This window comes from Calonectris borealis, chromosome 3 (genome assembly GCF_964195595.1).
Source record: "Calonectris borealis chromosome 3, bCalBor7.hap1.2, whole genome shotgun sequence".
NCBI classification, from domain to species: Eukaryota; Metazoa; Chordata; class Aves; order Procellariiformes; family Procellariidae; genus Calonectris; species Calonectris borealis.
The window spans coordinates 97,050,919-97,078,858 of NC_134314.1; the positions used below are offsets into that span (position 1 = coordinate 97,050,919).

Below are 27,940 nucleotides of genomic sequence, written 5' to 3' on the forward strand. Positions count from 1 at the left end.
ATATAACTTGTTTAACCTTTCTCTAAAGCAGGAGATGCTAGTTTGTATGAAATAAAGAATTGGATCAAAAAATCTGTCTGATATAGCGTGGCTAGTTCTGAAATGCAAATTTACGGTTTTGACTAAGTTATATGGTTTTGAAGCAGTTTTGAAAACCTATTTATATTCTGTGCCACTAGTCTGGAAGGTCCTTGTTTTCCTGTGTGTCTGGAAAAGGGCATTTTTGTTTGTTACAGTCCAGCACTGATTGAGATTCTGTGCCTCCAGAGAAGAGAAAACCCGCGAAAACACTTCTATTTATACCTTAGCTTTTGTTAGTCCTGATTTGTCAGAAGCTGGTTCACAACTTTAGTATAACTATTTTTGTACGAAGCTGCCCTGAGAAGCTTTTTAAGGAAAGTGCTTTCTAAGTGGAAACTATATTGTTCAACAGTCTTTCCAGCAAGTAAAGCATTTTTCAGTCAATCATGCGTAGAATAATAGGATGCATTTCACTCGCTTACACAATAAGATGACTTGTTCACCAAAAACATTTGGAGGCCAAGAGGCCAAAAGCTACAGTTCACAGTGTCACAGCAGTTGCACTGCCTTGTTCCAGGGCAACCTCTTGCTCAGCCTTCGCCCTTCCAGCCTGTCCTCTTGGGCAAGAGTAATGGCAACCATGTGAGAACAGGAGGGGGCTCTGGCTCCTGAAGCCTGACGTTGTTACCAAACCTCAGAAAACCTTCCTCGGGTGATTTTTCAAGAAGTCATAGTCCATGTGCGCTCTGTGTATTACATGGACTCAATCCATTAAATACATTGTAAGAGCATGTTACCGAGTCCTACAAGGAATGATGTGTTGTATAGCAGTACAAGAGAAACATTAGGCATGCCTGTAATGATGAATTCTTCGTTTAGTGAATAAATCAAAACATCGATCCAAAAGCTGTCAAAAACTGCATTATAATGTAGAATCAACGATATTGCTTGTAATGATGCTTATAGTCTCCTAGGAGCATTCACAGCAGTGCACAAATGAACGAAGCCTGAGGATTACACTGATTTAGTGCAGTCTAAATGCATGGCAATGCAGAGATGCCCAACTCTGTGGAAGGAACAGGGCCTTGGAGAATTCCTGGTGTATTTATAGCACACCATAACCGTGTGATACGGGATTATGCTAAGGATGTTATCGCTCTGCATCACATCTGCTCAACATTCCTAGCTGTACCGCTGCCTACTCTGTACCCGAACTACAAATTAGCCCTATGTAACACAAAAATATCTGTCAGCGAAGACGCTCACTTTCCATTCCTCGTAAGTGGGGAAAGCCTATGTCTCCCTACAAGAATCCCTGGGCTGTGCTTTGATGAAAGGTTACTAGTGGAACTGGAGAAACATTTCCAGCCTTCGGGATATATCCAGACACTCTTGTGCCAAGAGGGTCTATGTCTCAGCTAAGAGATAATTTCAGCTGAAATGCTCAGGGAGTAAAATATCCCTTGGTAGCAGTGGTTGAATCAGTTATGCAGCTTTTTTTTTTTGTCGTTATTTTTATGATTTCCTTCTCCCTGAAAGAGCCCATGTTTATCCTCTATATGTGATAGAGAATGGTTTATTTCTGGAAATGTAACTGGCTGGTTTTTTGGCTTTTGCATTTATTTGCCTGTGCAATACTTTTTTTGGGGGTGGGGGTGGGGAGTTTAATATTCCCCCCGCCCTGCCTTTTTCCTTATGTTTCCTTATGGAGAGATATTTTGGCAATTTGAATTAAGACAGTCTTTAAATTAAACTAACTCCACTATCTTGAAACTCTCCTGAAATTAAACTAATTTGGCTATATTCAAACTATTTCCTAAGCTCAAGGCCTAACAAGGATGACTACTCCCATGGAATCTGGGTTTGCTGATCCTGTGTGGAAGGATTGCCGTCTTTGTAGGGCACCCCACAGATACTGGTGGGGCTCTGCATGGCTGTGCTTACAGGAGCAGACCTTTGGTCACAAACCTCTAAAACCTGAAATATTTGAAAATTACAAAGAGATTTTCCACTAGCACAGTTATTCCTATATCTATGCATGGAGTTTTGAGCCAGAATAAAATGATAAAAAGTCCTTACCATGGAACTACCAAATTTTGCAATAAAAAACAAATGAACTTGAAACAAATAGCAGGGCTTGCCTTTTTAGATCTAAGTTAGGCTTTTGGTGCAGACTAGAGAGCACTGCAAAGCTACCTGGGTTGAAGATAAAGGAGAAGTACTAGGAGAGCACACTGTGCCCCAGACTTTTAGGGTCTGGATCCACAGCTGCATTACTGTGCTTAATCTGTGCTCTGGTAATTGAGTGTTTCTGCAGTCTTGTCACAAAGACAAGCTAGAACATATTACCCTAAGCCAAAGGAAAATATATAGAGAGAATCCATGGTAGCGGTGGTCATCTGTTCCTTTCTTCTTCCCCTCTGCCTTCCCCAAACACACACCGACGCTGCCTGATGTGGTCTGCACGCTCCAGACCAAGTCACGGGGAACTGTTATGCTGCTGCCCCACCATCCGCTCCTTCCTCCCAGCCACGTGCAGAATGGCTGTATTCAGCCGCTGTTTAAGAACGGCAGGAGGTGTAAGCTAACACATTTTAATTTGTATTCCCTGTAGGTTGACAGTGCACTCTTAATTCCAGTGATTCAGACTGCAGTTTCATAATAGGCTTAAGCCAATCCATGGTTATGTTATTGCTGAAAGTCTCAGTCCCCACTCATGTTTTTATCCTTGTCTCATGTTCCCACACCCTCCCCTACATCAGATCTAGCACTCGTGCAGCCAAGCAGTGAGGCAGATCAGTTCTCTGATCCGTCTGAAGACTAAGCCAGTTAACACTGACCAAGAAACTTTAGTTTCCATCCAGATCAGCAAGCTGCTGTATTACCACGATAGCTAGTCCAATGCAAAGGAGAAAGAGGTTAGCAACACTCCTTTCAGCAGCAGCATGATCCTGGATCAGCTTAAGCCAACTGTGAAACCTCACCCTCGGTCAACACCAGGCAATTCATTAACTCGGCTGTGTATCCAAGTCCTAATACTCCGGCTCCTCGTTCACACCGGGAAAGCCGCCTGTTCCACTGTTCCCCCTGTACCCTGTGGGCTCAGACCGGAGGAATGAGGGAACGATCACACTTCCTTCCTGTATCTTTTGCAGACTGTGTTCTGGGAAGCTGTGGGAAGGAGCAATCCCTGACTTTCTTGCATTTATGTTGCGTCGTACTTGTATAGCCACGCATGGGGAAAATTTCTTGCTCATTTACTCAAGCTGAACAAGGGCAGCGTGTCGTCTGGTCCTCCACATGTCTTGAGAACTTAGAGGTAACTAAACTGCACTTACTGTAGGCTATCAGTTGGGAAACATCAAAACCAAAGCACACCACACAATGCTTCGCATCAGCCGTCAGGAATTTTTACCCACTTCCTGACAGATTTCCTGATGGTTCATTAACAGTGATTAATCAGCCTGACCGTTAACCCCCTGCATTCCTGAGAGATTAATCTCGATACAAGGCCTCTGTATGCATTTTCTTTCCTTTCTGAAACATCCTACTACATTAAGTTATTCACTGTTTCTAAAAAGATCAGAACAAGCATTACAGATGCATGAATTCCCCTGAAAGTTATCTGGTTTGTGGTGAATGTTGGAAATAAAACATACAACATTCACAACTTTGCAATTTTTAATATATATGTCATCTAAAAAGCACAGCTGAAAGTATCTAGAGATCTGGCAATATCACACAGTCCTGCTTTACATTTCAAAGCTCCTATACAGCATCTGTTTTGAAGGCAGGTAATAGTGCTCTCATTTCACATGACGGGAAATGAACCCAACTTAAGATCAAGAATGTTAGGAACACCCACTTTGAGACATCTGTAGGCTGAATCCAGAGCTCCTGATCTTGCACGGACTTTAACGGGAGTCACAGGAGCTACCCATCCTTTGAAAATGAGGCACAGCTTGGGAACCCCAAAACTGAGGTATCCAAAATTAGTAAGCGGACCTCCACAAATTGCCCACAGCTCTGCTACACTCTCAGTCAGGATCAGAACAGAAGAGCTCCCACCTCGCTGTTTACAAGAAAAATACTGCAAGGTGTCTGTGCAGTGATGGCTTTCTCTTACTGCACACTGACGAAATCTGGGAGGGAGCACGGGAGAGCTTCGTTCTGCCAGGTAATAATATTCCAGTATGCCACTCAGCACCAGGGAACAAAGTTATTCTGTGTTACCGACTAACCCCAGAAAGCCAACAAAGTATTCACCCACAGGGAGCACACTGTTTTCTGAATCATCGAAACAATTCAGTGTGATGATGCTCATATAAACTCCTTTCAACTCCAGATAGCATTAATGAGAGGTGACGAATTTATTTCTTTCTTACACAATGGAGTAAGAGCACTGAACCAGGAACTCCACACGCTGTTCTGAAAACAACGGATCCATGTTGCGGAACCTCTGAGATTCCCATCAACCAAACAATTCACCACTACTCTGATTCCTATGCTACCAGAGTGATAGATATTTTGGCAAGGAATATTTCAATTTAGGATACACTTCTGTGTAAATTTTCAGTTTAAGCTTCAGTTAGCTTTTGCTTTAGTACCTGCTGCTTCCCTGGTTTCACACTTGAGCTATGATCTGTGACCTCCTTTCATTTGATCTGAAAGTTCACGCCTCACGGAGAACCAGCAAAGGAAACCTTCCACACTTGCTTTTTTGCTCGAGTGCATATAGAAAACTTATGACATACGAAACACACATACTGGAAAACTCTCATTACACTTCAGCTCAATACAAAACTCTCCAGTGGCACTCTTGCAAAGAACAGCATATATACCAAGATGTGTCAACAATAGGGAAATAGGCAGACATCGCCGCTAACAGAAATAAGACGGACTTTCAGTTGAACATGCTGCAGGAGCTGTATCTACCTTTCCCAAAGTTTGAACTTTCACAGAATCAGGGTCGTGGTTGAAGTTCGGCCCTAAATACAGCAGCTCCTCTGAAGGTTGATTTGTACTTCTCAAACTGGTTTCTCAAGCCTCAACAACACACAGCCACTCTCCTACTCTAATCAAAAGCTTCACTTATCTCACTTCCTTGAGAAGTACTTCACTCCCTTCATTATTCATGTCACACTCATGCCAACTTGTAATTTCTTCCTAACAAAGCTCACGCTTATTTGTTAATTCACGAATTTCATTTAATGAACAAATGAAACTGGAGCCTAAGCCCTGCCCAGAATACATCACATCATTATTCTGATAGTACCCTGCAAATACTGGCAGTGGGTTTCCCCTCCAAACAATGAGCTTCCCCACCAGGAGAAAACTGGCCAAATTGTCACTGACTGTGTCACCCAGTATCACGTCAGGGGCTGACGTGGCTTCAGGACCCCATAATCCAACAGCCAAGTCAGAAGAGGGAAATCTCCTTGCTGGGCAATTTCACTAGCCACATGTGGTTTTTTTTCTCTCAGATTGAAAATGCCAAAAGACTCTTAGTGATCCCATCTAATCTGACGAGATGCACTCAGAATGACACAACTGCCATCTCGCCTGGAATTGATCAAAAAAACATTCCTTTTTTGCACGAAAGCTCCATATGCTCGAGTGCCTCTTTCAAAACCACAGTATCTAGCCTTTGTTGGCTGGCCACTGCTCCCGCCTACCTCTGAACTACACATCCTGGAGGGAAAAAAAAACCACCAAACTTCAGGAGTTTTTTTTGTCTGAGCTCACTCTAGCATTGTCCTCTTGCCAGCTCCCTGCATTCTTTTTCCTACTGAGTTTGTCTAATCTTTTCGATGAGTACTCGAGTTGTAGCTCCTCTCTCTAAATTCAGCAAGATGTGACCTACAAGCCAGAAACTCTAGAGTATTGTTCTCTGCTACCTACCTATTCTGTTGTTCTTAACCTGTGGGGCAGGCATGCAGAAAAGAGGGCTCCCGCACGCCGCTCATGGTCTTCAGCGGTAGGTAAGCACAAGGCACTGCTTCTGACAGAAAGGCATTCTCTGCGGGATTCCCTGTAAAATTGATCTTTCCAACGAACATGCTGCCTGCTTAATGATTTCAGTAACAAAATCACAGACACTAGTAATGAGGCACAAGCTTCCAGAGACTTTCCTTACCTTTTCCCTGTATTTCTTTGTCTATTTGTGCTTTGAAATGAATAAAAACAATACTTCTTAGCCATTTGGGCCGTTGACAAACACTGCTGCCAGAATTTGGGAATCTGCTTTTCTACAGCTGAGTTGGTCTAGAATAGCTGGTTTTATATCTGTATGTCTATCTCTACATACACAAACACAAAACAAAACCCTGAGAAAAGTGACAAAATCATTACGCTCAACTGCAAACTGGCCATTAAAGGCATTCCTATAGGTTACTGCCATCAATCACCAAAACTTACGGTTTTAGCTTCCTTCCATTTGTCTAGTTGAAGCTGTAAAATATATTCTGTCCATGGGACAGGCTACAAAAGATTAACTCCTTTATTCTTGATAAGAAAGAAAACTTCTGGCATTTTCTGTGGTTAGAATTTGCAAAAGCAAGAAGCTTGATTTCCCCACTATTCTCATTTCTCTGTTCTTGTTCTTTTGAAAACATAATTATGCAATATCACCGATCCAACGCCAACCTTTCTGGTTTCTGCAGTGACCAAAATTACTTGGCAATGAAAACTCTGTTGTGGGAAATCAGGTCTTAGTTCAATATCAACATTACTGCAATTGGCACTTCTGGATAACTAAGTGGGCAAGGGGCTTGGGAGCCAGGTTTGCGTTCTTTCTCACCATAGCCAGAACTGATCTGAACAAACTGAGAAGAGTAGGTTATGTTCCACAATAGCCAGGATGATACCTGGTTCTGCAGAGACTAGCTTTAAAGAAAAAAAAGGAGGCATATGACATTTGTAAGCTAACCATAAATGCAAGAGGTAAAAAATGATGAGGAGTTTGGCCAAGGATATGCTGCACTATTACACAGTGGATCACATTTTCAACTTCCTACGGCTCAGGCCAGAAAAAGATACTTGGGAAGGTGACGCTTTGGATGTGCCAGAAGCGCCAGCTTCCAGTAGCTATTTTTAACTGCAGGAATTTAATTAGAAAGGATGGCTGCACACAGTTGGTCTTCCTTCCTCATGCTTTGTGCAACTCAGATATCCCAGAGCGCTATGCACTATTACAACTGACACCGTCTTGTGTGCATGCATTGGCAGCCCAATATTTGCTCTAAACACAGGGTGAGCTACATACCAGGACTGAACATCCTCTTGGAGGAGACCCTGTGCTGGCTTCATCATAAAGAGAAGGGGAGGAGAGCAAATCAAGAAAAGGGATGCGGTACGTTCTGCTGCAATGATTTTGACTTGCATTGCAAGCCATAGTTAGCCCAAGAGAGGCAGTAAGAGAGTCATTTCCTACTCTGCTCTCAACCTATATAAATTATACCATTGTTTCATTTACTAAAGCATCCCAGAAGTGAGATGGCACAAAGATAGCTTCAAGATATTTCTGAACTCAGCTTCCCTAGACCTCATCAGAATGTAATCTCAGACCCAGATGTTGGATGCTGTATCCTTCACGTGTTCTGGCCTCCAAACAAAACATTTCAATTGGTGTATAAATGCTGCCAGCGTTCCTACTTTTTTCTGTCCAGACCAATCAAGTGGGTTAACTTCCAAACTGGAATATTTCTCAGTATGACAGTAGTGGAGCCAAAGCACCTGTCCTCGTAGCACATTTCCACAAACCCCTTACAGCCTCTTCAAGAAGCATCCAATGCAAAGCAACTCTGCACTGCTAGGATGTACTTTCTCATTTACATGGATATCTACAATGAGACAGCTGATACCCTGGCAAAATTTTTCCACCAGTCCTAATTCTCTTTGAAGAGAAGCATAGAGACGAAGTTACGGTTTTATCAAGGGAAGCAGGTTCACTTGCCACTGACAAGCCAGTCCCTGTGTGCTTTTGTTCCCCATCTACAAAACAGCGGTAAGAATAGTACTTTACCTCGTGTTGTGAGTACAGAAGTAGTAAATAATGTAAGGTGCTTAGCAACTTTACGTATATGTATACATGTACACAGAACAAAGCTGTAGGACGTAATGGGACAAAATTTCATGACCTGATACTGATGGTGTGTAGCAAAACCAAACAATTCTTGGTATCACTAAATTAACTGAGACAGAAATTCAGTTTTACTATGAGGTTTTTGTTGCCTGGCACTCTGCAATCTTAGAAAGGGCTTAGAAAACTAAATATTGGTTTTAATCTTTTTTTTTATTCTACATCTTCATTAAGTACCCTCTTGTAATTTAATGCAATTTGTGGCAAATGCTAATACTGCTTTGGGCCCACTTCTCCCTGTCAGCTGTATCTCTGTTAAATTATGCATTTCCATCTGGAAAGAAACTGTACAGGACTGTAGGCTGTCTTCCACTTAGAGTCAGGAATGGAGAGGGATTTAATTAGATGCTCCGTGGTTGAGAAAACGACTAGAGCAAAGCCTGGGTGGTCTGTGGAATCTTCCACTGGAAAACAAGGCTGCAAATTGTTCTGTACAAGCCTGCTTCTGTTTGCTCATTTTGTTTACATTGTTTGTTCTTACAGATTAAAATAGACAGTTACTAGGCAGATAAACAGTGTTTCCTTCCATGACAATGTTGTCTAGAAGTTAAGAGAGTAGCATGGGACAATACATGCCTGTGCTTCATTTTTGGCTACATCACCCCAACTCCCTATGTAACTTGGAGCAGGACATTTTTAGCTAGCGCTTCAGAGCACCTTATTGCTAACATTTTTGTTCCATTGTTCCTATCTGTAAAATGGGGATAATATGGCTTTCTGCTCTCGAAGGGGAAAGAGGGCGCATCCAGTTTGCTCCACCTTTTCTCAGTTGACTGCCAACGCAGCGGGATGCAACTCTTGCAGTTCCTCTCGTCACTGGGTACCTGTACACCCTCAGGCCACTGACCGAGCCTTCAAAAACTGAAGTGCTTTTAGAAGGCCTGAATCAGGAGCAGAAACTTGTGATGAGCCAAGCAATTCCCATCTACACTTAACTGTGAGTCAACTCAAATGCAGTGATTTCAGTCATGTGCCCTTTCACAGTTCAGCTGAACTTCAGAACATAATAGATGCAGCTTTAAATAGATTTACAGTGCAGATTGCTGATTGGAGTGTCTGGCAGATTAACTTATTCCTCATGGTTTTTCTGTTCCAAAATTCAATGGATTCCATATTTGTAAAAGAGGGAATGCAGAAGGCTAAGTCAGAAAGTGGGCTATGATTGGAACTAAACTTATTTATTAACCTATTTTGGTTGCATGTTAAAGAAAGGAAGCTATTATGCTGTTGGTTTGCGGGATGTTAATGGGAGCTCTGGGCATAATTACTCTGTGTTGGTGTGTGAATAAACCCCACTGATAGATAAGCTGTTTGCCCGATAGTAACTTTTTCTCTTTCCTTGAAAAAGAAAGGGAAGATGAGGGGAAAAAAAGAAAGAGAAAAAGAAAAAGAAAGATGAAAAGAGAAAAAGAAAGAAGAAAAAGAAAAAGAAAGAAGAAAAAAGACAAAGAAAGAAGAAAAAAAGACAAAAAGAGAAGGGAAAAAAAAAGGAAAAGGAAAAAGAAAAAGAAAAAGGAAAAGGAAAATAAAAAGAAAAAAAAGAAAAAGAAAAAGAGAAAAAGAAAGAAAAAGAAAAAAAGAAAAAGAAAAAGAAAAAGAAAAAGAAAAAGAAAAAGAAAAAGAAAAAGAAAAAGAAAAAGAAAAAGAAAAAGAAAAAGAAAAAGAAAAAGAAAAAAAGAAAAAAAGAAGACAAAGAAGACCTTGCCCTTTGTGGTCACTTTACTCCTTCTTGCTACATCCATGGGTAGAAAAAGGTTAAACACTCAACAACATTTTTCTCTTCTTAGCAAGTTAGAGAACTGTACATCAGACACATTGTCTGCCAAATGCTTCATTTACTACCAGCTGCATTTTTACTTTGTTGAGAGATAGCTGAAATAAAATCACTGTTCTTTGTGCAAACGGCATGCTAAATAATGTACGGCTACAAGATTATTAAATAGCAAAGGCATTTGATAATATTAGAGTCAACCACAAGTCCCACTTCTGCTGATGCACAGAATTTTGAGTAATTAGTCATTGCACAGAGTGTTGTATTTATATCCCCTTGAGCCTCAGACGTTAGGCCACAAAGTCAGGAGACAAAGAATTGCTGTTATTAGGAGGACTGTTTTGGATTTATTTATATTCTAAGGCTTTATTTCAGTGTCCACTTCACTCCTCTGGCTGAGGCTTCCTCCAAACCAGAAGATACAGCTAAGTCAGAGAATTTTAGTGTAAACCATATTTTTACAGACAAGACCTCTCAACTGCAAGCAGAAGAACTTCAATGAGTTTGCAAAGCCCCCAAAGAAGCACAACTGGCCTGAGGTTATATGACAAGCCTGGGAAAAAGGCCTCCCAGGTTCTGTTCTGATCTCTAACAGACTTCTCATGGTTTATATGCAATACATTAATAGCAGCTCAAATTTATGGATAGATAAATTGGGATACAAAGAAGACAAGTAACTCTCCCAAGGATTTACAGCAAGTCTTTTGCAGAGCCCTGGAACTCTTATTCAGTCCTTTGTTCAAATCGCTAAACCACACTGCCTTCTTTAGACCACAATTACTGCACAGGCCTGAATACTGTGACATATCTAAAATTATACAGCTATACACTTACATGAGTCTTTATTAAAATAAAGATTGTGTAATGATTCAGAGTTCAATACAAAGCTGCTCAGTGAGCACTCTACTGCTTAAAGACAGCCTTTTTAATTCTCTCCCCTAGTAAAAGAGCCAGATCTAATATATTGCAATAAGAAATCGGAAGGAAACTTAATAGGATTTGAACACAAAACATCTGATGACAAATTCATATTGTAGCAATGAGCCTTCATTTTGCAGAACTGACATGAAAAAATAATGGTAACATTTATGATTATGACAAATAGCATGTATCATCTGTCTCTGAGAATGTCGTACGGAGAAGGGCTATATAGAATAAATCATACACTCGTGTCAAATTTCAGGCATAACTGAGTAGATTAAATTTTGAATTTTATCATGTCTCATAAATACGTTTCCTGTTTATAAGCATGGCTCCTCAACCTTAGCTTCCCTCAGCAGGTTGTGTACTCTCTGTATCCGAAAAGCACAGCCAGAGAGGGAAAATGCTAGTAATGTAGGAAATGATATGGGAAATGTAACGGTTGTGCTTAGAAATACTGTGAAGTTAAACATTCTGGAGATGAGATTTAAAAGGGAGACCATGGACTTGCTGTGATTACTAGGGTCACCATTGTGAAAAGTGATTCCAAATTTTCCTTTAAATGTTGTGTGCCCAAGGTCTCCATTTGCCTTTAGAGAATACATCCATGCCTAAGCCAGATATGCAGATGCCTGATGTCCTGATTGTGAGAGTGCTAATGCAGGGCTTTTGTGCACACAACATTGGCACCTGTAAACCTGGAGGTCAAGTAGAAGATGATGAAGAGATCTTAAGCAGAGCAACTGTACTATGTATTTAAAAGATCAGATGGGATGGAAATTAGAAATTCACCCTAACTGATGCAAGCATGTGTGGATGTTATTCACCATCTTGATCCAAACGGGGATCTGGCGCAAACCAGAGGTTACAAAAACTAACCCTAAAGTACTCCCCTCCCCAAAGTGACCTCCGTGCTGCAACCTGGAAATGGGGGGGTGGCAGTGAGGCAGCTCTGGCTTGCTTAGGCAGAGCGCACCACATTTTCCGCTAATGCCCCCACATAGGAGGGATTCTGCCTGTGCCAACCCTCCGATTGGAAGCATGGATCCTAGACAGGACACCCCACCTTCAACTGCAAGGAGCAACCATACTAAAAGGCAAAGCCCTGAGCTGCAGGGTGCAGCCCCAGAGCCAGCAGACACGTTCCAGACCACCAGACTGCCCCACCTCCGGAGGAGACCTGGCATGGACAACCCTCTAAACCCCAGACTCCGAGTAACCTGGAGCTCCAGACAGCCCGACTGCCTCCGCAAAGCCCACCTGCACATACCAAGCCCTAGGCAGGCCTCCATCAGTACCTCAGGGGCTCAACTGGGTCCCCAGCTGCCACTTGAAGCACTCGGCTCTGTAAGATCCCATAGTGCTTTTTTTTAAAAATGGAAGGGAACTAATCTCACTGCTGGCTAAATTCCAGCTTTGAGTAATTACATTCTTCTGACAAATTTTCCTTGGCAGTTTCAATGGAATATAATTAGTAAATATAAATAGATGTAAATAGTGCTGTAAATTACACTTTGCGTGATTGTCAGAAGCAGAGGGGGAGAGCAAGGGTGAAGGGGCAAAAAGAGCAGAGCTTCATTCTCCAATATGGACAACGTTGTGGCCTTCTCTGTCATCAAGACTGCGTATGTCTGCTAGGATGGTGCGTTCAGAGCTACTACAGCAGATGCCACGATCTAGGATCATCATGTGGTTCATCACACAGATCATCCACTTCACCTCAAGTACAATTTTGACCTGATGGTGTTCGGTCACGTCCCGCAGCTGTATTCACAAGCAGCTGCTGTGTTCCACCTCAGCTGTGCTTCAGCTTCAGCAGCAGGCAAATTGCTTCACACACACACAACTGCAAAATATGTGTGTATGATATTACTGTTTTCTATGAAATGCTTATCAGATTTGTGAATGGTTTGTGAAACCTTCTGCTACCATATGAAGAAGTGTCATATAAATGGAATTATATAATTATCCTTCACAGCTATTTTAATGGAGCTTCATGTACTAGTTTCAGCTAAAGTGGAAATAGCTTCTTCCAAAAATAAAGTAAATGCATATATTTAACTTCATGTAGTCAAGAAGATTTAAAAGCAACTATTTAAAGTCATGAAAATAGATTATAATGTATACATTTCTTATATTATCTACATATTAGTACTTTTTTATGTGTCAAATGCCTTTTACGTACCTCATCTGCTTCAAATACAAATTGATATGGCTGGTGGGCTTAATCAGATATTTCTTTCTTTCATACAGAAAATTTGAGAATGATTTTTCAATAATTCACTTATTTTTATTTTTATTCAAAATTTGCATATAGAAAATAGCTAGCAGAAACTAGTAAAATGAAGGGAAAGTTTATTTTCTGAACAAAAGCTTGTTGCACTATTTAGCTATAACAGGAGAAACAGATGTTTCAGCTTTACACTACCACGTCTTGCAAAACATCCTTCTACACGACTATTCGTGCTCTACATGTTTTGGACTGTGTATGGAGAGCTCTGCTAACAGTCATGGGAAGCATTGCATACATTAGTAAAGCCCACATTAAGATAATTAGCGCTAAAAAAAAAAATCAACAAGCCTTTTTCTTCCCTTTATAGTATTGATTTAGTGTGGGTGAAAAATGCCAGATTTTCAATCCTGAAGATTCATGTTCCACCACAGAGCGGGAGATGGAGCCAGCTTTTCCCAGTGTTCTGCCAATAAACTCTTAGATTAACCATCGCAAGGGCTAAGAGGAAGAGCCAGGCTCTACGGTCTATCAACCCTTAGTCTCCCTGATGAACCTATGAATGTGGAGAATGGGGAGCATGCTACCTGGGACAAGGAACTCAAATTCTTAATCTTTGTGGCTGTACCTACCCAAGTATTTTCTCATCAAAAATGTTCAAAATTGCTGTGGACAACAGAAATGGCCAGGAGGCAGTATTGAAGCTGCACTGCTGCAGAAAGGACTCTGGGCAGTGGTAGCAGCTATGGGAAAATTTCTACAGTGAAAGAGAGGCCTTTGAAGCTCATTTTGTATCTTGTATGTATATCTTCTAAATGGCAAACCTTGTTTTAATACAGACTGTTTTCATAAGGGCTCTGTAATAACATAGGATTTTGCAAATCCTATCATGGGTTATACATATCATTTAACTCTTTGTCTGGCCGTAACTTTACCTTCTACAAATCCAAACAATGTCAATATGGATACGGGCACATAACCAGATGAGATTGGATTATGGCAGCTTAAAAAATTACTGCCTGGTCCCTCAAGATGCTGAAGTCAGGGCAGCTTAAGGTAGCAACTTTTGTTTAGTGTTAAATGACGTGCTAAGAGCACGCACATGAACAGCTCTGAATACTCTGTGGATAGGTGGCTACTTGCTAAGCCACCTTACAGCTTGAGCTTATTCCCCTGGGGAAGGATCCACCCCAGACATGCATCTGAAGAGAATAACATATCCTACTAGAACGTTTAGGATTTATTTTAGTAATAGAGCTATCCAGGTTAGCTGAGGATGACATTATTTTGCTTAGTGTTTGGAAAGGTTGCTTTAAAACCACTTGCTTTCAGGCAAAGTGATAATCAGTCTAAGCACTGTAAGACTTTTATAATGGAAGGCCAACACATCTTTTTTCATTCAGTCTGCAACAGTAAACCAAGCACAGCTGTTTTACTGAAAACAACCCACTGGTATTTAAGTAGATTAACAAAATTAACTGTGAAAATCCTCTGCTGTGTGAAAGCCAATAACCTGTTGGCCACAAGGAGGCAGGGCAAGGATTCAGTAAACTCAAAGAAATTGCTTTTATTTAAAAAAAAAAAAAGAGCGTTAAATTAGTTCAGTCATGAAACTCTGAACTGCTAGGCAAGATAAAAAGCACTTTTCAGCCACAGTGTGTGGTTTCAGTATTGCTGTTTTATTCCAAGAGCAGCAAATATCTTAAGATATCAAACAATAGCTGATCTGGCAGCAATTTTCTGCTTCTTTTGAAGAAGCAGATCACACATGTTTCTTCTTCATCCTTCTACTTCTGTGTGATGTAGAGGAAAACTCTAATAATAAGCTTTGATAGCAATAGCGGATTTACCAACTCAGAGCAAGAAGCTATACCGCCAGGTTCAGAAGGTGTTGCTCCCAAGCTAATGAATCCTGCTCTGAGCAGCTTTGGGAGCTCTGCCTTTCACTCCCTTGCCACTTCTACCTCTGGGCTAAAAGCAGGCAGAGGCAGTCAGCTGTCTGTAGTCCCCTACCAAGTACCTTATGCGCAGTATAGTACAGTGATGCCTCCCTTAACCAGAACTTTAGGACATTCCAAAATCAGCACTAACTTGAGGTAAAACTTCTAAATGACAAAGGGGCAAGAAAGGAAAACAAAGCCAAAGTACCTCTATTTCAGAGTTAAATTGAAAAGGATTAAATTTACTAGTGAAACAAAGCCTCCCACAGTATCAGCACATGACAGTCCAAATCTAGGAGTGATCTTCTGCTTTAGAAGAAGTGACTTTACTCCTAGCTCTGCCACTGCATGCTACTGAGCTAGGTAATTTCAGTCCCCTATGCTTCTGTTTCCTCATCTTTTAGGCAGTTGCTTTCCTTCTTTGTGAAGCAGTATGAGGTCCATGGATAAAAAACATGCCACAAGAACTAGTTATTATTAATGCAATTCAGATATGGAATGCACCAGATGGTAAAATCTCCAGGATTTTAATGAACTATTGTAACAGAACATATGTAATATGACGTTATTATAACAGGCATTTAAATGTATAGTTAGTACATACAACGTGACCTGCTCTGCTCTCAGTAACTCCACTGGAATTATTTTGGATTTATGTCAGATAATACTAGGAACACAAAATAGCCCCATATGTGCAATGTGGTAAGGTTTTCATAGCAATGCTAGCTTAACTATTGCCTGTCCTGTTTTTATTTTTTGCTGCGGGTATTGTATTTAGCAGTCTGTTAGAGTATGCTTTCTGCGTTTAAGTCTGAGCAGGAAGTAAAAAAATACCCTCATATCAAACACTAAAATGCCTCTGACCAAGTATCCCTTACCTGTCATCATAAAATAGTCGTCATGAAGCAGAAAGAACTTTTTGGGTTTTTTCCACTATATTCTGTAAAAGTTATGTCTTTGATGCACCTTATGCTAGTCTTGGTAAGCAATTCATGCTTGTATCAGAAAAGTCAAACATTCAGTTTCAGACTGCGAGGTCAGTAGTATCTCCTTTCTGCCACAGCATTTGAGTTCTGGACGAGATGAATTATGAGACTGGGCAAAGGTGAAAAAACAGGACTGCAGCTCAAGCCACTGGCATCACACATTACAGTCAGAGACAGGTAGTGACTTCAGTAAAGGAGGAACATGAAGATACTATCAGTATGTATAATAATCCTAGCACATCTACAATACAGACTATAAAACTCAAGTGAACTGACATTTAATATATGAGAGGCTGGAAGCAAGATATCAATTTCACATCATAAATTAGCCTTTGTGCTAGTGCCCAAAGATTTGGCTGATTACTCATTGCTTTCCCTTAGTGCTTAAGCAGTCTTTTCCAAAGCAAGACAGTTAAACCACAAAAACGTACCGTAGTGTCCACAGCCCTGACCTTCCCAGCAGGAACGTGCTTTGGAATGGGTTCTTCTACTGATATCATCATGCAGCCTTCTGCTCCAAGAGTAACAATTACGAGCTTACACCCTCTTTCTAACAGCATGTGTCCCACCTTTTCAGCATCTTCAAGGTTGCCAACTGGGATGCCCGTTAAAATTTCTGCCTGGAAAATAACCCACGCAAATGAAAATCATAATCTGACAGCACTGATTTTTAGACAACAGTTGCATTTGAAAACAGTATTTAATATCTTTTTAAAATGTGTGTTATAAGATGATCATGAAACCACTTCCTACGCTGATATTCAGCTATGTCTTGCTCCCCGTTTGAAATCAGCATGTACTTCAGGCACAGCAGACTAATGGAGAGCAGCCTAGGCAGAGACGCAGGAGGCATGGGTTCTGTTCCAGCTTCTACGACTTGCCTGGCATGCAACCCTTAGTAAAATCACATTTCTCCCACGTGTCTCAGTTTCTTCATCTGTGAAATGGACACAGCCTTAGCAAACGCATTTTGTGGTCTAATGTGAAAAATGTTACATGGAACTCGATCACTATTGTTGGAGGATATTTATCACTGAGTGAGAAACTTTTTAAATTCTTTTTTAAATTCTCAGTGTTCAGCTAGAGAGAAATCACAAGGGAAAATCTCTTCAAGGAAAAAAGATAATTGCTCAACTTTGACCACTCTGTTTATTTTAATATATATTTTCAGATAAGAATACCTAAAAGTTATCTGAAGCCCTCTTTGGGCAAAGGCCCATTACAAGATTATTATATGTTTGTGTTATGGCCATGTCCATAGGCCTCTGTCAAGACCGAGACTCTTCTGTGTTGGCTCTGTACAAACACAGATAAACTCTTCTTCTAACAGATGGTGACCTTAAGTCAACTTCTCCCAGTTGGCTCTTAAAATTAATCTCTTCTAGTTCCACCCAACTAAGAGCAAAATTTCCCAAAGATCTGCAATGAAGACTCCAGGATCAAGCATCCTTTTCGCCACTTCATACATTTTCTTGATGGCATAGCATTGTCAAATGTCATGTACTTTTTCTTCTTTTGGCAGGGAAGAGAGCAAGAATGAAACAGGAAGAAAGGAAAGAGAAAATACAGTGTGTTTTATCTGAAACAGTCTAGCAGGCAATACTCCTGCATAATACAGTATGCCTTCAATTGTAAGTAAACTGGCATATTATATTTTGCTGCCTTTACTAAATCTTGTCCTGCTTGCCTGAGAAGAGGGAAGTCCTATTTTATCTTGCACTACAAGGCTGCTGCTGGATCCTGAAAAATGCAGTCTGAAGTATTTTCAGATAACCCCCTAGTAACTGGACATAGCTTCCACACTGTTGGGGCTTATTTTCAGTGGAAAACTTACTTTGGAACCTATTCACCACCTACATTTCCTGACCTCTGCTGCATGGGCAGCTCAGCTTCTTGGGAAACAGCTGCTGAAATATTTCAAGCTACCTTCCTCTGCATTATTGAAACTTGAATTCAGAGCGCATTCTTCTTGATGTAACGTACTGTAAACTATAGTGATTAAACAACTGCTCCACAAAGCACAGGCCATGCCTGTAGTAAAGAGAGGGAGGGCAGACAGCTGGGGACAGAACTACTACAGCCATCCCAAAGCAAACCGCCCCCAGCTGTGAGTCAGCGCCCGCTGCTCGCCACTGTCATTTCCTGCGTTTCAGCCTGACCCAGGAGAGAGAAGCCACCCTTAGGCTCTGAAGGGCCAGATTATGCCAACACACTCACTAGAGTTCACAGTATCATTAGCAGAGTACTTACTGGTTTTAATTTTCAAACTTACAGGACCAAGTTCTGCAGTCCCTACTTAGACAAATGCACAAATGATTTCAAGCGTTGTTGATCTGATCGCTAAAAGGCATAACCTGGTGTGGCAGGCCTTGGTGGGTAAACTTGTGCACTGGAGGGGCAAGGTGTGGTTAACACGTACAGGCAATTTAAAACTCCTTTTTTTAACCACACTGATCCCAGACAAGAATATAGTAAGCTTTAAATTATGAGAAGGCAACTAGACCTATCCAATTTTCTCTTTGGCGTGTCACCACGCTGCTCAAACTTCTCTTGCAGTACAAACTATTTAAGCAAATTAAACCTATTTCAGTTTTTAAAAGGTTATGAAAGTATTTTCAAATAAGAAAATTTGTTTCAAAAAGTATCTCACAAAACCTTGTGAATGTATCTTCTTGCAAGTCTTTCAAGGAGTCAATACACCAATAATGGCTTTGGAGAAACTAAGGATAGATAATAAATAGTATTAAAATACATATATACTCTATGCTAATATTCAAGCATCTGAAGAGTCTGTGTCTCGTCATGAATTTTAAGATCTCTGGAGCAGGAACTATGCATTCCTTTATTCAGAACACCTAGCACATCACGTTACAAGAATAAAAATGGATTAACACAAATCCTTGAATGAGGCTAACTGAATTTCCAATGTACTTCATGATGGGCAATAATTCCAAACATTCTGTTGCAAAGTCTCCAGGACGAAAGTGGATTTGGTTTTGGTAGAGAAACAGTAAATCTGATTTGGGTTATTTACCTGGTTTTTACACTTCTGTAAGCTCACGAGCAAGGTAAATGAAGTACTCAAATATAATATTCTTCCTAATTAAACGCACATGCTGTATGCTTAGCATTAATGTTGTACCCCTCTTTGTCATTGGTGTCTCCCAAGTCAACAGGATTTTTTGCTTGGGTAGTGAAAGAATTGTTCTGGGACTGATATGTGAAAGGTTTTGCAGAAATCTTTCTTTTCATCTTTACACTGCTTATACCAATAAACAAAATTATTTTGAACAGACAGTGTCTGTATAAAAGTAGATCTTCAACTGCTTGAAACCACTATCATCTAACTCATCTACAGCAGGATGGTAAAACTAAAAAACACTGGAACAAGCTGGAAGAACCATAAAAGCAGCAGAAGCCAGACAGATTCTGTGCCAATAATTAGAGATTGCGGTAAATGTCAACTGATGTTAAATACTGTGGTGAGTTTTTAAGTTCCTCCCTTCAGTAGAATCTTATTTAAAAAACAAACTGTGGTACAATTGAAGGAAATAACTAATGGTTATGTAAAGAAAAAATTAAATAACAATACTAAAAGCCCAATGTGGACATTTGCCACAGTACTGTACAAAAGAGCAGCAAAATAAGAATTTTATTTTTCTGCAGCTAGTCTCATAAAACTCCTCAGTTAAATGGATCTACTAAAGCAAGAGGACATTCCACAAAACTGCTGTCAGAATAAACCTATGACGGATATTATAGAATTAATCTACACAGAATTTTCTTAATTTTGTTTACAAAAGTGGAAGAAAAATTTAACTGGAGCTTTTAATTTAGCTGATATGAAGGTTCTTGGCCATAATCCTCACTAATCTCAGTTGGCTCTCCATGTCTCTTTAGACTGTGGCAACTGTAAGTTGACACAAACCAGCACTGCTACAGAAAAAAAAAGGTCCTGTTTTTTTCCTTTCCACTCCTGTCCACATGGCCCATTCTCTTGTGCCAGCACAGCCATTTATTTGGACAGGAAACAAATTGGATTGCAAGGCAGATCTGTGTTAAAATTAACACCACCCCCAATCCCACGCCACCCCCCAAAGCCAACCCAAAACAATTAACTTCTTTCAACAGCAATACTAGTTTACACTGGCTAAAAGCGAGAATGAAACTATGATATGAACCTTTGCCAAGTGTTCCTAGCTGTGTTGCATTTGGGGCAGCCTATGGCTTACACAGCCACTTTCAGGGAGATGTTGTGGATCCTCTGCTTGGCATTTGCAAGACCAAATCTGCAGCATGGTATCTAGTTTTAGGATCCCTGGCACAAGTTAAGACACTGACATACTACAACGAATCCAGTGGAAGGCCACCAAGACAGTCAGGTGGCCAGAGACCAGGATATACAAAAAGAGGCTGGGAGAAGCGGGTTTGTTCAGCCCTAAGAACACAAGGCTACGGGGAGATCCAATTGCTGTCTACAGCAATTTAATGGGTGGGTATAGAGAAGATGGAGCCAGACTCTTCTTGAAGGTGCACAGGGATAGGGCTAGAGACAACAGGCACAAGCTGGAAATTCCAGCAATAGGACAAGCTTTTTTACCACGAGGGTGATAAAGCAGTGGAACAGGTGCCCAGAGGTCATGCAATCTCCATCCTCGGAGATTCAACACTTGACTGGACAAAGCCGTGAGCAATCTGACCTAAACTGGCCATGCTTTGCCAGGATGTTGGATTAGAGACCTCCAGAGGTCTGTTCCCAACTTCTATGATCCTATGATCCTGAGCAAATATAAACTGGTAAAATAACAAGAGGTGTTAATTCTTTGGGGAGCAGTCCATCATTTGGACTGCTTTTTGTGCACCTAGCACCATAACAACTTTGCAAATGTTGCCAGGTACTGCTGGAACAGAAATAATAAAAAATAATAGAGAAACTATGCCAGTTTTAAGGCTAACCCATCTAAAATTACATATGATGATTTAAAATATTTTTAATTTTAAATATTTAAACACAGTAAGCCCGTTGGGTACAAACTTGGCTTGTACCTTAGGAGATTTCTTTGAGAATGACAGAACAAGAACTCAATCTCATTAATTCTAACACATGCGAACAGTCCCAAAGAAGTAGTGAGACAGATTTGGTGTATAAGCAATTGCAAGATCAGGCCACAAGCCAAGCTAGTTCCAGTTGTTTCAAATTATAAAATTTTTACGTACATACAGGCAGAAATACTTATCGTGCTACAATAATTAAAAACTGATTGAAATGAATTGGCTTGAAGCTATTCCCTCCCCTCCCAGAAGTAACATCTTTCATTTTAGACTAAATATGAGAAATTTCATAGTTTCCAGCAACTGATAAAAAAGGGTTTAGAACAAAGTTGGAATTAAAATATACTGTGAATTGCTGGCAACTTCTATGTAATGGAGCAATAGTAGCTTTCCATTACTTAAAACAGAAAAGGCAAATTCAAGAGATGTTCTGAAATCTTTTAATTCTAAAGGACCTATTTTTGTTTTGACTACTAGAGTTATCAACTGTTTTTTCTTAAGAAAGACTATCCCTAGTATTAACCTCTCTCTATTAATAAGCAGCATCTCAAATGTCCTAATCCAAGACTCCGGTATAGTTTTATAAACTCGATATTCTCTGAATCTTGTAAAATCAATACTGTGTCTTGATTTTGGACATACTCACAAGAATTTCCATTATTAATATTTCTTCCAAAAATGATCTAGCCTCTAGTAATAGACAATAACACTTAAAGGAAATAGTATCTTAAACAGGACAGTATCTATTTTTCCGTAGTATTTTTATACATCTTGCAGCTTTATTTAACAAAATTAGCAATTAACTTCTATTCAGTTGTACTGCTTTCTACCACTGAAGCCCCAAAGTATTCTGTTAGCATTTAATTAAATCTTTGCTAGGTCTTTCTTATTTAGATCAGAAGTCTGATACCCATTTTACATTAGGGAGAAAGCAGTTCCCAGTTTTGCATTCAAAATAGCTTGACAAACTAAACCATTTGCTGTAACCATTTAGGAGTTTTCCTTCTCCTGAAGGGCTCCTCAGTATTCTTTGAACGGAGAAGCGGCTGTTCTTCAAAACGTTTAGGACCAAATTGAAATCGCTGATGTGCAATATATTTTGGTTCCTAACCTGCAGGGCTATGTAATTGCATGCACACATTAAATAAGAAAAACAACGCATGAACTGTATTGACATTGTGGTTGTGCCTAGAGCCATACTGCAGCAAGGAATTGCACAAATACGTGGGAAAAAAATGGTAAGTATTCCAAAGAGCTCATCTTGTATAGGGTTGTCTCTTTTTCAACTTTTATAGATGACTGAAAAGAACAACCGTTGGTTTTCACTAAGATGACATTGGATACATTTATTTTTCATTAGAAGAATTAAGGGAATGGAGAACTAGCACATTCCTGCACAAACCTCAGGGATTAGGCTGTGCTACATCTGGGAATTAACAAACTAGTCTCAACAAGTTTGATCTTTCTGGGAAAAGATAAAACTGAACTACAGGCTAAGCAAAGAAAGAACTGATAACCTTGCAAGATTTGTTCTGAGTTTTTTTTGTTCATGAACCACATAAAAAGAAAGTAATGTCAGACATAAAAGAAAATTATTATTGCAACAAGCAAGAGTGAAAAGAACAGCTTGTGAAGAGCCTTCTAGACAAACTAATGGTAGATAATTCACTGATAGTATAATTTTGTTTGCTTCTCTCTAGCACATAAATCCATAAGAACAAGCTGTGCTGTTATACCAGATACTGCATGTGATTTCATTAAATCCAAAAGCATTTAATGAAGGATGGAGTATAAATTGTGATGTTGTATTTGATACTCGCATGTTTGGGACCCAACATCCCATGGCTGTCTGAAACTATAGCTCACATTTTTAAACTTTTATTCTGTGACAAAGGCATCACAGATCAAAACTGCTGACCTTCATGGCAGTAAATAACAGAAACTTCTGACTCAGTAATAATTCAGCTAATCACAAGGACTACCCCCTTTTTCTCATATTTAACAATACAAACACTCCACATACTGTATGAGATGTCTTAAGCTAAATGGCTAGCTTTCTGTTCTACAGCTAACATAATCTTCTGTTACAAATATATCACTCACATAATATCCACAAACCACAGGATTTTATCATTTAAAGGTATTTCTTGGTGAACAAGAAAGATAAGGACATTTTGGTAAAATTGTGTGATAAATACTTGTAAATTTAAATGACTAAGAAAGCCAAACCAAGCAGTAGAAAAAAATCAGTGTAAATTTAATCTTGTCTTAGCATATATGTCTGTGTTAAAAAGAACTGTTTTAGAAGCAGTTGAACTGGATAGCTCTAAAGAGTTCATCTTTAAATTCAAGATGATTTATTAACTATTTAAAAAACTTAGTAAAGATAAAGCAGATATACTATCTTTTTTCTGGTAGTACCTGAAAATACCAAATAAAAAATAAAAAATCCCCAAAAGGGGTAAGGCTGGAACATAAATAGGATTTTGGCTAGAAGGAAGTTATCTGAGACTTAGAAATACCAAGTAGGAGGGGCAATGGAGGTGGAACAGAACATCTCAGGAAAGCAGTTATAAGCAGCACATTCAATAAATTTGGCCATAGAGAATAATAATAAAAAAACCCATAAAATAAGAATGGCCATAGTGGCTCGGAGCAAAGGTCCATCTTATCTCTTTTTGCTCTTTTCTGACTGTGACTGCTACTAGATATTGAGGGAAATAAAAAAAAAGGGTATAAAAAAATCTTTTCCCAGTATATATTCTGGATCATCAAAGTCATAAGGTACTTCCTGATTTAAGAAGATGAAGGAAATGCATCTTCCAATGCATCAACCAATGCAGTTGGTTGAATGGACGAAGTTTAAAAAATTAGAATTATCTTTAAGATTTGTAGAATTAACTTATTGCTTTTAAGTGCCATACAAAGATGTGACTGGTAACCTTTATTTGGGTATGTAAACATTTTTCTCTATATCAAACTTCTCAAGTGCATACAGTACAGGGATCTGAAATTCGAGAAAGTCATGAAAGAAAACAGAAAACAGATGGCATATGAATATATAACAATTACTAAAAAAACAACTTTCAAACTTGTGACATAAGAAAAACAAATGCTTCATTTTTCCTGTTTTCTCAGCAAAAAGAAAGGAACAATGGCAGTAGTTCATCCCTGAAAATCAATTCAATAACAAATCAGACACACAGAGAGGATGAAATCAAACATAATTGATTATTACGGTCGTGCTAATGTAATTGATTTCACTGTAAAGTATGAAAAGGTTATTGTTAGAAGCAAAGGTATTTATGTGCCACTCTTGTTCTCAGAATACGCCGGAGGAGTTCCACACTTGGATCTGTGCTCCCATGATATGGCTGGCAGGGACTTCCATAGGTCTACCATTTCCATAAATTCAGAAGAGATAAGCCTCCTCAACAGTAGAGAGCATTATTTCTGTGTCTGACTGTGCATACAGTGATCCCAACTACCTTCCAATGGTAATTACTTTTTAAAAGAAAATAGCAGAAAAGAATGCAAACTGTACCCCCAGCTCTGCAGGAAAGGTAGATGAATGAGCAGGGATCTATTATAATTATACACCTGTATTTCTTGTTCTCCAAATAGAAGTAATTTTCTTTTCTCCATGTGGTGGTAATAATAATATACCCTGGCTCCAGCAAGCTAAACTTCTCAAAGAATGTCTCCTTCAAGACTGTCCTCTAGCAATGAAGTATAACAAAGGGAAAACTTTAACATGTGTGTTGCAAAGAGCAATGAGAGAAAAGTCAGGAACACACAAGTAATGAAAAACAAAGTTTTGCTTCTAACATATGGGGGATAAGTTTTCGCTGGGGAAAAAAAGTAACTAGTGACATTATGAAAAAAAGCCAACAACGAATGACATTTACTAAATTGGTGGGAGAGTATGGGTGTTCTCAGCCCAAAACGTGTGCCGTTGCACCGTTTAGCCAATCCAGGGGCATAGGCCGGGCATAATTGCTTTCTCAAGGCATGAAGAAAACACCATGTGGGTGTCCTGCAAGTCCCCTGAACAAGAATAAATACTTCGCCTTAGCATTCTCTTCATCACATATAATTGAGTTCTGATAGCTGTCGGACACTGTCTGAGCCACAAATGATATCACTGCCAGTTACACTGGAAACTTTGCCTTCCAGAGATCTGAGTAGCAGTGGCATCTCCCACCTTGCTATTTTGCTAATTCCAGAATGCTCTGGAGTATCTGAACTTGGTAGACACATCCCAGAATAAAATTCAGATGTCCATTTGGCTTACTTAGACTAACCCTTAAATGCTAGAAGACTCGTGAACTGAGAACTTCTGATATGGTTTATGATGGGTTTTAACAGAAATTTCAAAAAAGGGTAATTAAGTCTTAAAGAACTTACTCTGACAGACATTGTCATCAAACAAAAAATCCTGTAAGTAAGCAGGGCCATGCTTTTCTCTTAGCTCTTCCCCCTCCTCTCCACCCAAAGATATCATGTTCATTGCAGAAATCATGTTTGTTGGAGATAACTTTAACTATGATCAAGGCATGGCTTCTATCCACTAGGTTGCTTCTCCCACATTCCTGTTTATATAAAGAATGTGATGAGGGGAAGGTACACAGCATGCATAATGTTAATAAATAGGAAATTTAAACGAAGGCCTTATGAGATAGCTTAATTTGTCTCTTGTGACAAAAATAATTTCCTTTGGGAGAAATAACACACTTGAATTAGAAAAGAGAGGGAAAGGAGGGGGGGGGGGGGGAAGGGAAAACATACAGTTGAAGGGCCAGAGAAACAGATTCACTGAAAACAGATCTGACAGGAAGAGGCATATGAAGCTGCTATTTACCATCAAGTGCAGCATGCGTGCATCACCTCCTGGCAAGTGAGTTTAAAACTGTCAGAACACTATGGCTAGCGCATTCCTGCTAATCATATCAAGGGACCGCAGAGCAAGGACAAGGATCTATTTTAATATTTACCACTCAGTGATAACATTTTAAAAGTGTCCTTTTATGGATTTGTTTTACTCATCTACTTGTAAGGAAGGCTGGACACAACTTTCCGCTGCAAACAATTAGTTTAATTTTGAGTGCAACCTAAAGGTATTCTAGAATATTCCTCTTTGCTCATTACGTCAGGGATCAAACCTGTCACCTCCAAAAGTCCTATGTAAGAGGAGCATGCCTCAGTTTTCTTGCTCCTATGCTGCATTTCTGAGAACAGAATCTCTCTAAAATTTTACTGCTTAAGACTCCCTCTTTAACATGATATATGACCATTACCTCAGTTTCATTGCAGCAGAAGATATCAGAATGGGTATAAAACTGTGGATCTAGATCAGCAAGGGCTGGAGCTGGATTAAATAAAGTCTTCACTGAAAAAAAAAAAAAAAGAAAAAGAGAGTCTAAATCTCTAGTGTTTTAGATTCATAAACCATCACCTGAAACACCATTGTGGTTAATTCACAGTCCCCAATGTTTATTATTAACACACAAATGGCTCTCAGTTTCTGTGTCCTCGTTTTATAGAACTGCTAAAAGTTTTGTTTATTATATTAAAGTCCCCTTCTAATTCATGTGCAGGCACCTGTCATGATGGGAATATGACAGAAGAGTAAGAGAAAAAATAACCAAGAAATTATTAAATAATTTAAAAAGGGAAAAAAGCCTTAGACAGTAATGCAATTTGTTTAACTGATGATGCTTCTTCCAAGATTTTAGTAAGTTTTACAAGAACTGATTTATTTCTAGAATTTTTTCAGTGCTGTTACCTGTGTTCTGTATGTGAAGAAACAGGGGTATGGAGTAATGAAGGGCATGCCCAGACAAGGAGTTAAACATGCTTCTGAATGTGTTACCTAACTTGTTCAAACTGCCACATTATAAAACTGTAGTGTAGACAAGGCACTGTATATTTTTAATATGCTATCTGGCAGAGCTAGACCTAAACTTAACACGTGGTAGAATATGTTAGTTAACCTAACTTTAAACTGTAGCCTAAGGCCCCGTGTAACAGCAGAAAAGGTTTGTCATGAGGACAGTGTGAGTGACTTACTCACTGTTAACACAGGAAGTCTGCAGACTTGGTTTCTCACTTTGCCAATTTTATGATTAATACTTCTGTGTCTTAACCACAAGGCCATCATTTTTATATAAAGCACGCTCTCTTACTTTAGAAATATTCTTTATAGTAAGTGATCAAATCTTCCAACTTGGATGCCTGAATTTTCAGTCTTAAACGCATATTTAGACTCTAAGCTATAGCACATAATATTCAGACACCCTGAACACTTCTGAATCCTAGTAAATACCCTAAAAGAGAAAGATGCACGAGACTTCTGACATCTGAGTACCGAGAAGTTTAGAAGATTACTTTTTTGATTAACACTCTGAAAGTTTTAGCCCTTGACTGTAAAACCTTATCATGCCTCTCTACCTGCCTCATTAAAAAGAGTATTAAAGCGACAAAGACATTTACTCAGAAAATGCCAGGATTAGGATTTCCAATGAAATCTTAATTTGGCTCCCTTATATTATTACAATACAGTTTGTATTATAATAAACTCTTTAATTATATGATCACATACCACTGAAAAACAGCATGTGATCATATAATTAAAGACTGCAACATAATACATATGCAGAAAGGAGACAAATTAAGGTTTCACAGGCAACCTTAACTCTTGCATTTCCTATTTTCTGAATTGCAACCTTAATAAAGTTTTTTTAAACGCAAATGTTTAAGGTATACTTTCCTAGGTAAAACAAACAAACAGCACATATTGGAAAACAAACTCTGTCATGTGGTATCATACCGACATACACATGGGTCAGGAGCAGCACTGGAAGTGTTCCAACTTCAGTT

The 27,940-nt window shown here is 39.4% G+C and overlaps 1 protein-coding gene across 1 annotated transcript in view; it reads right to left on the bottom strand.

Moving 5' to 3' along the window:
• The window catches only part of RBKS (ribokinase), a 70,511-nt gene that overhangs the window by 4,482 nt on the left and 38,089 nt on the right, over positions 1–27,940 (bottom strand). The window contains exons 6-7 of the mRNA XM_075146832.1: positions 26,359–26,450; positions 16,441–16,629 (exon numbers count right to left, since the gene is read on the bottom strand). Coding sequence (XP_075002933.1) covers positions 16,441–16,629; positions 26,359–26,450 — 281 coding nt within the window. The remainder of the gene's footprint in view (positions 1–16,440; positions 16,630–26,358; positions 26,451–27,940) is intronic.